This window comes from Tetrao urogallus (genome assembly GCF_951394365.1).
Source record: "Tetrao urogallus genome assembly, chromosome: 7".
NCBI classification, from domain to species: domain Eukaryota; kingdom Metazoa; phylum Chordata; class Aves; order Galliformes; family Phasianidae; genus Tetrao; species Tetrao urogallus.
Window position 1 is genome coordinate 47,785,253 of NC_136820.1, and position 13,610 is coordinate 47,798,862.

Genomic DNA, 13,610 nt, shown 5'->3' on the forward strand with positions numbered 1-13,610 from the left:
CCGGGCCGGGCCGGGAGGAGCGCTCAGGGCCCTGCGGCCCCCGGGGGGGGCATAACTGGGGATCGGGGACTCGGGGGGGGAAAGGGAAGGTGGGGGGGGGACGGGTTAAGGTAAGGGGTAGGAGGGGGCTCGGCGGTGCCCCGGCACGGCTCGGCACGGCTCAGCCCTCAGCTCCGCCCCACAGCCGGGACCGCCCCCAGCTACGGGGGGGCACCTCCACGCCCCCCCCCCCCATAGGCTGCAGGTGGCCCTCAGGCAGCTTATAGAGACGGGGGGGGGGGGCAGCGCTTTTCACCTCTCTTTTTCTCCATTCCCCCTTCCTCCCCATTCTCCCTCCGCAGATCTCTGAGGGTGGGGGGGGTAAAGGAGAAGATATTTCCCCCAGCGCAGCACAGGGCTTTCCCCCCTCCCTCCCCCAGCTGAATGAAGAGAGAGACTGGGGGCCCTTTTAACCATCTTTATGTTTGCTTTGTTTTTATTTATTTATTTATTATTTATTAATGTTGAATTTTTAGGGGTGCCCCCCCCAAATACACCCCCCCCCCCCTTTTTACTCCCCCTCCCACCCCCCCCCGAGTGCCGCGCATGCGCGCTGGGGTTGGCGGGGAGGGAGGGAGACAAGATGGCGGCGCCCGGCGGAGGGAGCGTGGAGGATGAGGAGGCTGAGCCCGTGTTGGGGCGGTTGGAGGAAGAAGCGCGGCGGAGGCAGGAAAGGCTGCGAGCCCTGCGGCAGAGAGCTATGCAGGTGGGAGGCGGAGGGACGGGGGAGCGGCTGGGCTCCGGGGTACGGCTTGTAGAGGTGGGCCTGGCTGCGGCCTGTAACCAGGGAGGGTCGGGGGGTGGCGGGGGGGGGGAAGGATCCGTCGTGGGGGGCGGTGGGTTCGTATTGTGCCAGGGGAGGCTCAGGTTGGATATTAAGAATAACTTTTTTTTCCTGAAGAGTGGTGATGCTGTGGTACAAGGCTGCCTGGGGAGGCTGTGGGTGCCCCATCCCTGGAGGTGTTCGAGGGCAGGTTGGATGGGGCCCTGGTCTGGTATGAAATGTGGAGGTTGGTGGCCCTGCGTGTGGCAGAGGGTTGGAACTTCATGATCCATAAGGTCCTTTCCATCCTAAGCCATTTTATCACAAAATCACAGAATGGCCAGAGTTGGAAGGGACCTCAAGGATCGCAAATCTCCAACCCCCCTGCCATATGTGGGGCCACCAAGCTGCACATTTAATACCAGACCAGGCTGCCCAGGGCCCCATCCAACCTGGCCTTGGACACCTTCAGGGATGGGGTATCCACAACTTCTTTGGACAGCCTGTTTCAGCACCTCACCACTCTCACACTTCCCCCTGACATCCAACCTAAATCTTCCCTCCCTCGACTTAAAGCCATTTCCCCTTGTCCTGCAGTTATCAACCCTTTCAAAGATTTGATTCCCCTCCTGTTTGTAGGCTCCCTTTAGCTATTGGCTACAATGAGGTCACCCTGTAGCCTTCTTTTCTCCAAGCTGAACAAGCCCAGCTCCCTCAGTCTGTCTTCACAGGGGAGATGCTCCAGTCCCCTGATCATCTTTGTGGCCTCCTCTGGATCCTCTCAAACAGTTCCCTGTCTTTTTTTGTACTGGGGGCTCCACACTTGGATGCAGTATTCTAGATAGGTCCTCACAACAGCAGAGCAGAGTAGAGGGGGACAATCACCTCCCTGTCCCTGCTGGCCACCCCTCTTTTGATGGAGCCCAATGAAGCCCATTCTATGACGCTGTGGTTCTATGATTAGCCACTTGTTCGTTGGTAATGGCAGGAAGACCACCAAGTGGTGAAGATGCAATAAGGAGGAATGTAAATAAGCTGTTTTGCTGAAATCTGAGTGAGGCCTGTGTACACCCTTCTCCAGGAAAAGTAAACCTCAGAAGTGTCAATGCTTTTGCAAGCCTCATAACAGGGAGTCAATACTGTGATTAACAAGGCTTGCAGAGCTTCTCCCAGGCCTCTACCACTGAGCATGGTAGATAAAGCAAGAGGTGATGGCTTCAAGTTATGCCACAGGAGGTTCAGGTTGTGTATGAGGAAAAGTTTCTTCTCAGGAGGAGTGGTGAGGTAATGGAGCAAGCTGCCCAGGGAGGTGGTGAAGTTGCTGTCCCTGGCAGTGTTCAGGAGATGTCTGGATGAGGAGATACGGTTTAGTTTGTGGTAGCAATGGTAATGGGAGGGCGGTTGGACTAGATGATCTTGCGGGTCGTTTCCAACCATGTGATTCTATGATTCTCGTTGTGGAGTCACTGTCCCTGGAGGTGGATATGTGGTGCTTGGGGAGATTGTTTAGTGACCATAATAATGATTGGTTGACAGTTGGACTAGATAATCTTACTGGTCTTTTCCAGCCTTAATGATTCTGTGATTCTGTAAATAGGAGAGGGAGAAATGGAGGCCTGGGAGAGCTCCATCAGCAGTGGAGGAACAAGGAGGGAGGAAGGGTGGGTCAGGCACTGGAACAGGCTTCCCAGTGAAGTGGTAGAGTCGCTGTCACTGGAGGTGGTCAAGAACTGTTGGAAACGTGGCACTGGGGTACATGGCGTGGTGGGGTGGTGGGGATGTGTTGATGATTGGACTTTGATGAACTTAGGGGTCTTTTCCAGTGTTAATGATTCTTTGATTGTGTGTGCCACTGAGAGCAGGAAGCCATGACACCCTGGGGACAGGTGGACATGGAGCAGAAGGAAAGAGATGAGGAGAGGGATGATGGAAGATGCTGAGGCAAGGAGGAGAGTTTGGTGTTTAGGAAGAAAAGATGTATTAGCCACTTGTTCATTGGGGTGGCGACAGCAAGAAGAAGACACAAGTGGTGAAGATGCAGCGGCTCCTTGTAAAGAGAGCTGTTCATAGAAGGCTTTGTGTTCCATTGTGTGGGAAAGCTTTTGGGTCTGTGGTTTGAGGGTTCAAGTTGTGGGGTGCAGAGGATGGTTAAGCAAGGAGGCTGTGTCGTGTTTAGGGGAAAATCATGGTGTTTGGTGCAGGTGGTTTGTTAGGGTGCTTGGAGTGTAGCTGTAAGTGGTAGTGGGACTGAGGCTGTGTGAGGTGGCCAGGCAGCTTTTAGGAGCGTGGGGGGTAAGGAGGAGAGCAGGGTGAAGGGATGATTGTGGGGAAAGAGTAGTGAGGGAGCTTGGGATAGGAGGGGAAAAGTGGAGATTACAGAGAATGGGTTAAGAGGGCATCCTCAGCGTGAGGAAGGGGTTCTGGAGTGAAAGGGTTTGATAAAAGGGATTCAAGCAGTGGGAGAGGGGGTGGGATTTGGGGTTCACTGCAGATCAGTGAGGAGCACCAGGGCTTTCTGAGGGGAAAAGATGGTGTGGAGCAACACGGTGCTCTGGAGTGAAGCCTTTTGTCCCTGGATGCAGGGATGGGAGGAGCAGAGAAGCAGGCGTGGTGGGGATGCTTGTGCCATGTTTTTCCTGGTGACCGACCTCTTGTGTGACCAAACCCTCTTGCTGAGCCCCAGTGGTGTCTCTGGGGTCTCTGTCCTGTGTGATGTTTGTTCTTGTTACTTCAAAATAGGGATTTTTACTGCAGATGAAAGAAGAATGCAGCAAATGGGAGAAACTTGGCAGCCAGTGCCTCAGCGGTGGCACCAAGGAAGGCTGCAGTGATTCAGTGTGTCTCTGCAAGCCCTTGTGTTGCTTATTTCTTTTCTCTCAGGCTAATAAGGTGTGAGCTCTGCTCCCCTTCTGCTACATCATCCTCAATTTGTTGATGAGGGTTACTCCAGTAATGTGGGAGGGTGTCTTGTCTATTTCCTTTGGGGTTTGATAGCTCCAATAGAAGCTGTGTGGACAGGCCAGGGGCAAAGTGGGATGCTGCCCTTTTTAGCCTCACTGGGAAGAAAAGCTACTGAAATGAAAGGCTCCTTCCTTTCTTCTGGCAAGTTTAGAGGGAGCAGAGCTTCCTGAGAAATGTATCCTGGTAAATAAGCCCACATTAGGTTATCATGAGTGTGAGCTAAACGGTGACTTCTTGATTTTGCTGACAGGGATCAGCTGGTGGCTGAGAGCCTTCTGAATTATTTCGGAAGAGTCTAAAACAGGTGGCTGCTGCTGCAGCAGGACCAGGGGAGGCAGGATCCACAGGGTGAGCTCCTAACTGCCAGAAGCAGCCCACTTGCAGCAGAGAGGAGCGAGTTCCTACAGAGGGAAGGTAGACACTTCCTTAGTCCCACCGAAGATGTGTTGTGTTTAGTGGCTCTTGGTTGACTTGTCTTGCTGAGTTTATCCAAGCCCTTTAAGTCTCTGCTTACACTTGGCTTTTGCAGCATCCTAAGACAGAGTTCTGCAGTTTAATTAAAAAAAAAAAACCCGACAACACCTGTTAAACCCATTAGATGAGAGTTTTCACAACTCTCATCTAAAAAGGACTGGGATGCTCCTTTTGCAGATCTAATGAGAAACATGAAATAGCTGTTATGTCTTCATGATCTTACAGTGCTGTTCATCTCTCTTCCAGATTCAAATTGGGGTCTGTGGGCTCTGTCTTCATACACAAATACCTCTGAACTGTCTTTATGATATTCCTGTGTATCTTCTTGACTTCAGAGATGCCCCTTTGCTGAGAGGGGCTCTGGGACTGTGTGTGGTGCTCAGGATGTGGGGGCTGTGTTGGTTTGCAGTGCTGGCACGCCATTTCCTAGTTTTATTTATCAGGGCATGCCTACTTTTTTTTCCCAGTTCCACCAGCCTCCGTGTAAAAGATCCCACCTCTCCTCACTGCGTTCCTTACTCCCCAGACTGTTTGGCTGCACACATATGAGTGCTCAGTGCCATCCTGATGTGATTTTTCTGGTTGCTGCTCAGTACTGAGCTGACGTTTGCATGGGGCTCCCCTCAGCTGTCCCAGGACCTCACAAACAGCAAGACTCATTGGGGGACCCATTCCCTGTGTAAGTGCTGCCAGAATGATATATATTTTTTTTTTACTCCCTGTGCATTGCTGTACATCAGGCTCTGAATTTCACTTGTTGCCTTATTGCTCAGTGATGCGTCCTTGTAAAACCCTTCTGCAAGACTTGAGTTGCTGCTGGATTTCATTGTGAATCATCTTGCCTGCAAGTGCTGTCCTCAAACCACCCGTGCCTTTCCCATGCCTTCTGCAGCCCCCAAACCCTGAAAGGGGAGAAGATGGGAACTGCTGCTGTTTTCCTGCCTTGATGGTGCAGGGCTTGGGCTCTCAGGAGGGCAGGTGCTGCAATTCACACGTTGCTTGAGGTCAAACAAGGAACCTCTTCCTGTTCTGCTCTGCAAATTACTCAGTGCACTCTGTTTTGGCTTGAAGGTGATGCTCATCTTTTCCCAATTAGTGAGGAAATGAATGAGGTAATGACCAAGTGTATCAAAGCCTGATGCATCCTCTTGTGCGCTGTGTTTTTATTTATTGCCAGGAAATGTTCTTTTTACTCCATAAAAATTGGGATTCTTTGGGTTCTGGGCATAATTGCCACGTGAGGCTCGTGTCAGTTGATGTTTGCTTATATAAATGTGATTAAAATAGCACACAAGGTGATGCTGAAGTTCCAGACTAAATGCACAGCCTTGGCAACAGCAAAGTTTGCAGTTGCAAGGTAATACACAGAATCAGGTACAGCATCAGAGAGGTCATTTCCTTCCTAAATTTAAATTGAATTGGCTTTCAGTTGCACGTAATCACATTGTGGCTCTGACTTGTTGGCATACAGAATATTACTTCCTGTTCTGGCAAAGAAATATAGTTTCAAATTGAGTGTAATCTTTACTTTGCAAGCTTTCCTCTTTTTTTTTTTTTTTCCTTTTCTCCTCCCTAAGTCAAATCAGAATGTCTTGTAGCAGCTGCTCCCAAGTTTCCACATCTGTCTCACCTTCTTGGATGGCAGCAAAGCTTTGTTTGGTGCTTTGGAGCCCTTGGATTCTTCCCTGGGTGTCAGGATGTCATCCAAGCTGGCTTTGGGATGAGTGATTTAGGAAGGAATCTCAAAGAGTTCTGCCAGCTCTGGGATTGTCCATCCCTGTGTTACACCCAAACAAATCTGAAACAGAGGAAGGCGAAGCGAGGGAAAACAAACCCAGCAGCCTTTATCTGGAAGCCTGCAGGAAGCCATGGGAAAAGCTGCTGGGAGTTGTCATGAAGGTAAACTTTGCCTCTGTGCTGGGGAAGAGGAAGCGAGCCGGGAAGTTGTGCAGCACTGAGCAGAGCTGTGCACGTTTTTGCCAGTTTGGAATGTTTGAACAGCTCTCTGAAGCCGGCCAGTTCCACGCTCCAGGCTTGGCTGGTGTTTTCACTGCTGCCTTCAATGAACAGGAAAACCCCACCAAGTTCTTTTTGCTGGGAGCTCTGTGGAAGTCATGCAGTGACGTTGGTCTTTCCCGGCATAAGGTTTTTTGGTTTAGAAGGGAGTGAGAAACGAGCAGTGCCAGCTCTTGAGGGGCAGCAGTGGGGGAAATGAAGACTTCTGCTGAATGCAGGTTTGCGTTGAACTGGTTTGGCAATGTTCTGTTTGCCCGAGGCTTGTTGTGCTGATATCACCTAAAGCTGAGGCTTTATCCTTGTATTGTGTAGTAAACCCTGATTATCTGCTGGTTCCTATATCTTTTTTTCTTGCCTAATGGCTGAAAATCAGATTAGAACATTATGTTTCTTAGACTTTTTCCCCTCTTTTTGCTGATTTTTGAGCTCTGACCTCACTCTACAGACGTGAAATACAATGGTAAGTAGCTGTTTATTACCATTAGCCAAGGATCTGTTTTGAAGCAGAACAAAGAAGCCTGATTTCCTGAACCTCTCTGAATCTGCAAAGCTGAGGATTGTTGTAGTTCCTCACCTTAGCATGCAAAAACCAGCAACTTTCTGCTAAACTAGTTGATAATTAACTGCAGTTATTTGTATCAATGAAATGCTTACCCACAAGTTGCCCTTGAAACCAGCCCTCTGATGTGTCCACATCTGCTGCTTTGGAGCTAGATGGACACTCTGGTGCAGTGTGGAAGGGAACCCATAAGGATCATTGAGTCCAGCTCAAGGGAGGGGAGAGGGAAGATCTCAAGCCTCTCTTTTGGCTTGAATACACTCATGCAGTGTCTTAAATGCTTTTACCTTAGGAGTTTAGTTTCACTGAGGGCTGTGTGTATATATATTTAGTAAAGGATTTGAAGGGCATTTTGCATAGCACCAGCAGAGCAAAGAATTAGTGAAATAAAGAAGTGCATGCCTTATCTCTTGCAAGGAGCCAAGTGCTTTCCCTGCAGCTGCTTATTTTTAGCTGTAGATACTGGAGTGGTGGTGAGCTCTGTCTTGGCCGTTGTATGTAACCTGGCTTTGCTCTTCTGTTGGAGCTGTCGAAATAATTCCTGCTGTTGAAACGAGAGGAAATGCTGTGGCACATTTGCTATTGTGTTCATTTGGGTGGTGAGGGACAGTGCTGAGAGGAAACTTCCTAAAACTGCCTTTGTGACACTGTGAACAGAGGTTTCGGCTGCGAGCTGGCTGGGTGAATTGAGCTCCATGGATGTGCTCAGAGGCGCTTTGCTCCTCTGCTTTTCTCCACCAGATTTTAGGTTTCACAGTGCTTTTTTCCCCATGGAAATCCAGCTTGTGAGGTGCAGCGTTGGGCCTCCACGAAGAGCAGGAGGCAGCTGAGTGTGAAGTGCTCAGGCCGAGGCAGCAGGAAGGGGCAGAAAGTCGATAAGCTCTGATTTTCCCTGGTGCTCGTTAATCTTGAGTTACTTTTGCATTGCCATGGTAATGGACAGAGGGTTTTTACATAATTTTTCTCTTTTCATCTCAAGCCATGAAAAAAGGAAAAACGATTAACTGTTCCTTTTCAACACCAACCACGGTGCTGAAAGCTTGGCTCCTTTAATCTGCAGCACCGGAGTCCCAGCTGTGCCTCCTGCTATGGCTTTTTTTACTGAAGCTTTTGAATGGCTCCTTGGAAATGCTGAGTGACATGGAGCCTCTTTTCATCTCCAGCTGATAGTGGGAGCTCCAGAGGGATGTGCTGCTCTGTGGCACTGGCTTGGAATGTGGCTGGGGAAGACCATGTGTAAGCTCTCCTTTGGGGAAATCTCATTTAACATTCAAATAAATGAACTCATCCCTAAATTCCTTGTTCTGTAGGTACTTCAGTTACCCATGAGACAAATCCAGAAGGAAGGCAGTCCTGCCTGCTTCTGCTGAATGTAAACCTACAGCAGTTCCTGCAGGAATTTCCCTTGGCATCTCTTCTTGAAAGAACACGTGTTACTGGGAATGAAGCTTCGTAGAATCACAGAATGGCCTGGGTTGCAAAGGAGCACAATGCTCATCCAGTTCCAACCCCCTGCTGTGTGCAGGTCACCAACCAGCAGACCAGGCTGCCCAGAGCCGCATCCAGCCTGGCCTTGAATGCCTGCAGGGATGGGGCATCCACAGCCTCCTTGGGCAACCTGTGCCAGTGCATCACCACCCCCTGGGTCAGTCCTAAACATGGTCCTGAGCTCTTAAGCTTTTAAAATGGTGGTTGAATTCAAGGGGGTGTTTGCTGAAAAAGAATAATGTAGTTAAAGGCCAGTTGGAAACTTGTATTTCCATGTAAGTGTTTGATTCCATTTTGGATTCTTTGGGTGCTTCCAAAGCTTTTCTTTCCTTTGACAACTCACAATTTCATTTAGGTGGTTTGGTTTTTTTTCCACCTGGGGCTTGATGCTTGATGGGGCCCGATGCCCTCTGTTCCAGAAGTACAACAAATGCAAATCTTCTTGCTATTCAGCTGGTCTGGCACAAAGTGGGAGCCTTTCAAGGGTAATGTGTTTTCAGCTGGAAGAAAATGATTTGAAATACAAATGCCGACGGGAAAAGTAACGTATCTGAACTTCAGACAGCCCTTAAGCTGCAGTCATGGCTCAGAAATGAGGCTCCAGAGCTGATCTGAGCAGCAAGTGCATTCCTCAGTGGATTTGGGGCAGCTGCAAAGGACACTGTAATAAGCAATAATCAAGTGACCTTTAGCAGCAAGGCATTTGGAAGGTGTAATCAGGGCTGATAGTGAAAGCAGCGCAGAGATATAAGGCCAGTCGAAAGCTAAGGACAAGCTGAAATAAGAAAATGCTGTAAATATCCAGATTTTACCCACACAGATGGCTCTTTTCAATTTGATCTTGTGCAGCACGTATGACAAGACACACTACTCTTCCTTTTGCCTTTGTTCTTGTCTCCCTTGGGATAGTTATGGCTTTGTGCCTAAAGCTTCAATGCGTGGCAGCTTCAGGTTATTCCCACTGCTTTGTGCAAAGCAAGGTGTGGGGGGAAGCAGCAGCAGTGCCTGTAAGGAGATACCTTGGATCCAGCTATGCATCCTCAGCTGTGCTGCAGAGATCCACAGTGCTTGGGACTGTGGGGAATTTTGTGTGAAGGCACGAAGAGAAGAGGCAAAGAGACCTTTACAATCGTGGATAGATGCTACCATGGATGTGCAGGCTTTTCTCCTCTTGTGTTTAGCTTTGCAGCTATTAAACTCTTTCAGGCAGTGTTTGATTATTATTGCAGCTAAATGCCAGGGATCCCCTCTGAGATAATCTCCCATTTAAATGGCCTGCCTGTTCCTATCCTTTCAGAGCAGAATATCTGCTGTTGTGGCACAAGGGAATGCCACTCATTTTCCAGAGGGAGCCATCAGTAAAGCAGTACACTGTATGGAGCAACCTGGCCTGCGAGGTAATGTATGGACTGACCTGAGCAGGGCAGGGGCCTTTCCACTGAGCCCTTGGAAACCAAACAAGTGTGACAACCACAGAGCTGTTATTTTGCTGTCTTGGCCAGAAAGCCTCAAGCAGAGCTTGAAAAGCCAGAAGGAGAAAAACGGGAGCCTTCCTGATGGGACTGCAGCATTCAGACTGCGTGTGGTGGGGAAGGAAGCACCTCCACCTGCTTTTCTCTTTGCATCCCCATGCTGCTACTAAAGCTTTTGTGGCTGTGTCATGCATCACGTTGAAAAAAATCAGCTTGGCTCACACCCAGTCCTTTGTTTCTGTTCAACATTGCTTTCGGTTTGTGGCTCCCTGCCCCTCCACGCCTGCATGGGCTCACGAGGGAGGCAGGAGGGAGGCCACAGGGTTGACATTTTCCTCTGCAGGACTGCACCAAAGAGATTTACCTCCCCTTGCTTCTCGCTCCTTTTCCTGCAGGTCACATCCTTGCTGTTCCTGGGGTCGGTGAATTCATGAGTGCCAATGAGTGACCAAATGGTTCACGGTCCTGTCCAGGACAGTCTGTGGCCCTACAGCTTGGCTTGCTGCCCTCCTCGTGCTTTCTGCTGGGCTTTTATGTCAGTGGAGCGAGCAGCCTGTGTTCCTGGAAGCAGAGGGATGAAGTGGCTGAGAAAACAGTTGCTGTGGAAACAGAGCGTAGTAAGGTTATTACAGCGAGAATAAAGCACACACTTAGGGCTACAAAGGCTTCATTTCTATTCAGGCTTTATTAGGAAAGTAATAAACTATCGCTGCAGTGCTCGAATGGCTGGAGATGGAAGCCTGCAGACAAAATGATCGTGCTTCCACCAGCAATGCACAAATAGGCAGGCAGCTGGGAGCGGGTGGATGGCTTTGGAAAACACTCTTCAGCCCTCTTGTCTGTGGAGCTGCTATAGGCACTGCTGTAATATGCCACGTGGAGAGAAGCAGGTCATCCACAGGCTGCCTCAGGGTCTGTGGAACTGTTGCTCATCTCTAGGGTGAGCAGGGCTTGGGCACTGTTTTGTGGTGAGGTGCCCGGAGAAGCTGTGGATGCCCCATCCCTGGAAGTGTTCAAGGTCAGGTTAGATGGTGCCCTGGGCAGCTTGGCCCGGTGTCTGATGTAGTGGTTGGCAATCCTGTCTGTGGCAAGTGGGTTGGAACAGGAAAACATTTGAGATTCCTTTTCAACCAAAGCCTTTCTGCAATTATCTGGGATCTGGAGCTTGCTGGAAGTGCTTCTTGGCAAGACAAACTGCAGGCAGCTCTTTCTTTCCTGCTACGCACAGACAGAGCTGTTTGTTGCAACAAGCTGCCCAGGGAGGTGGTGGAGTCACCATCCCCAAAGGTCTTCAAGAAGAGGGTGGATGTCACACTGAGTGACGTGGTTGGCATGGTGGGTTGGTGGTTAGGCTAGGTGATCTTGGAGGTCTTTTCCTAACTGGATGATTCTGTGAATAGAGAAATCTAAAAAAGCAGTGCATTCTCAAGATCTCGCTTTGTTTGTCCTGCCCTGAAGCTGAGCAGTGTTCTGTCTGCACACCTCTGCTGTCAGCCCCGTGGAACGAGGAGCACTTGTTGGGATAGGAAAGTGCATCTGTTTCCCATAGGAATGTGCATAGTCAAAAATTCATGTCTGCTTATTCCCAGCTCCTTGCTGTGACAAACAGTGATAGTAATAGCTGGCTCCTCTGAGCGCTGTTTGCCAGGTTTTATGCAAGGGAGCCAAATAAAGACAAGTTCTTTGCTTCTGCTCTGATTCCCAAGATGTTTCTGTGCAGATGTCAGCCAGCTCTGCTAGGTCCTGTGCTGGGCTGGGGAACTGAGCTTCAGATCAATGGGATCGGGTGGAAACCAACCCAGCAGGAATATGAAATGCTTGGTTTCTGTCTGCTTTGGTTCCTGGAGCTGGCATGTGGGGAGGATGCCCACCTTTAAGCACTGGATTTTGTGCGTTGGTGAAACTGTGGGTTTTGGGTTTGGTCTGATGACCTGTTGTACCTTTCCAGCTGATAGCCTGTGTGTGACCCTGGTACGAGCTGGTTCAGGAAGCTAAGAGGCTTTTTTTTTGTCTCCTTTTGTTCTATTTGTTTGGGTTAGGGCTTGTGGGAGAGCAAGTCCTTGAAGTGGTTTCCCATGGGGCGAGGTGAGGTGTGGCCAGCAAAAATGAATGGGGCTGGATGGGGTCATGGGTGGTGGTGGTATGGCCACCTTGGAGGGCAGCAGTCTGAGCTGGGCTGGTGGGAACTGAGCTTTTCTGCAGGTGGGGCTGGGCTTGGTGTACTGGAAAGGTGACTTGTTTCTTTTCTAAACCAGAACCCACATAGAAGTAATGGAATGCAATGGGATTATTGCAGGATCCCAGCACAGTTTGGATTGGAAGGGACCTTAGAGTCTGCCCAGCCCCTGTGCAGCCCAAGTGCTCACAGCCCGATACTGTGGGCATGCGGCATCACAGCTGCTCTGGCAGCCTGTGCCAGCAGCTCACTGTTCTCATGGTGAAGAATCTCTTCCTGATGTTTAATCTAAACCCACCCTCTTAAAGCTGCAGTTGATAGCAGCGATAGAGAAGCTAGCAGATGGCTAACTAAAAGCTCTCCAGCAAGAAGAGAACAGTATTGATCCATTATGTACAATGCTCCAAATATTGCAGGTGGACAGGAGTGTATGGGAGAAGGAAACACTTTGTTCTGCACGATTTGAGCTTTCACCAGCCTGTGCCTGGTTTGGGGAATTGCAGTGGGTTAGTTTCATCCTGCAGCCTTATTCTTGGATGCAGGTAGGAGAGGAATCTTTCTTTGTTCCCATGTGGTTTCAGCTCATTTGTGGCTATATGAGGAATTCGGAGAAGAGCAGAAGCTCCATTTTTCCATATACCTTTCTTTAAAACCTTGAGACCCTGAACGGAACATCCATCCAAATCCAGAATCTCCCTTAACTGAATTTCCAGCCAAGTTATGGACCATAAGCTGTTGTGTTGGACACAGGGGGCCTCACCACTGCCCCATAACAACCTCAGAAAGCTTTGTGCCAGGATATCTGCAAGAAACTCTTACTTTTCAGTTCAGCATTTTGTTATGTGCGTGGCTAGAGGGGCTCCATTGACCATGACCTTGCATGGAGCATGGAACAGAACTACAGTTGTTAAAAGCTCATGTCCCTGCTATGCCCAATTACTCCTGTGCTAGATGTGAAAACCTGGGTTGCACCTCTTATGTCATCACTATTTGATAAGGCTGTGCTTGTTCAGCCTCACAATATCTCTGGAGTAGTACTGAAACACCCTAATTTCATGGATGGGAAATTAAAATCTCATCGCTGGAATAATGTGTTGTAAAGAACGTGAATGAATGTCTGTATGTTGCTGGGCCATCTTTTAGCTATCTGTACATTAGGCTGCTGCTCAGTAATAGCAAAGTTTTCTTTTAAACGTCGTTTAGTACCTTTGTAGCCTCCAAGCAATTTATCAGACTAACAAGGATGGTCCTGGTGATCTCCATGAGTGTGTTTCCCCCAGCATCCTTCTGCCTGCAAGATCAAAGTCAGATGCAAGGTGCAGGGAAGACCATGGCTGGGGAGTGGTGCCTGTGCTGCTGGTGTTGCTTTTCCACGGCCTTCTTGTTTAATTTATGAAGGGGAAAAACAGACTCCAGAAAATAGGTTAATCATCAACTGCAAAAATGCAGAGTGAGGTTTGTCTTGCACCCAAGCAGCGCTGCGTAATTAGCGTGTGCAAAGCTGTGATTTACATTTGTGAAAATGCCTGCTGATTTTATTTGATTTTTTGGTATAAATATGGAACTGGAAAGCTTAATGCATGGATGTTCTTCCCTCAGCAGGGTCCTGGTGTATAAGCATGAGCCTGGCTGTGGTCTTTCTCTCTTTTTTTGTTTCTACTG

The 13,610-nt window shown here is 49.2% G+C and overlaps 1 protein-coding gene across 1 annotated transcript in view; it reads left to right on the forward strand.

Annotated features, from left to right (window-relative positions):
- Window positions 1–622: 622 nt before the first annotated feature.
- The window catches only part of CCDC12 (coiled-coil domain containing 12), a gene marked incomplete at both ends in the record, with an annotated part of 33,779 nt that continues 20,791 nt past the window's right edge, over window positions 623–13,610 (forward strand). Inside the window, one exon of the mRNA XM_079538060.1 lies at window positions 623–745. Within this exon, the coding sequence (XP_079394186.1) occupies window positions 623–745 (123 nt within the window). The remainder of the gene's footprint in view (window positions 746–13,610) is intronic.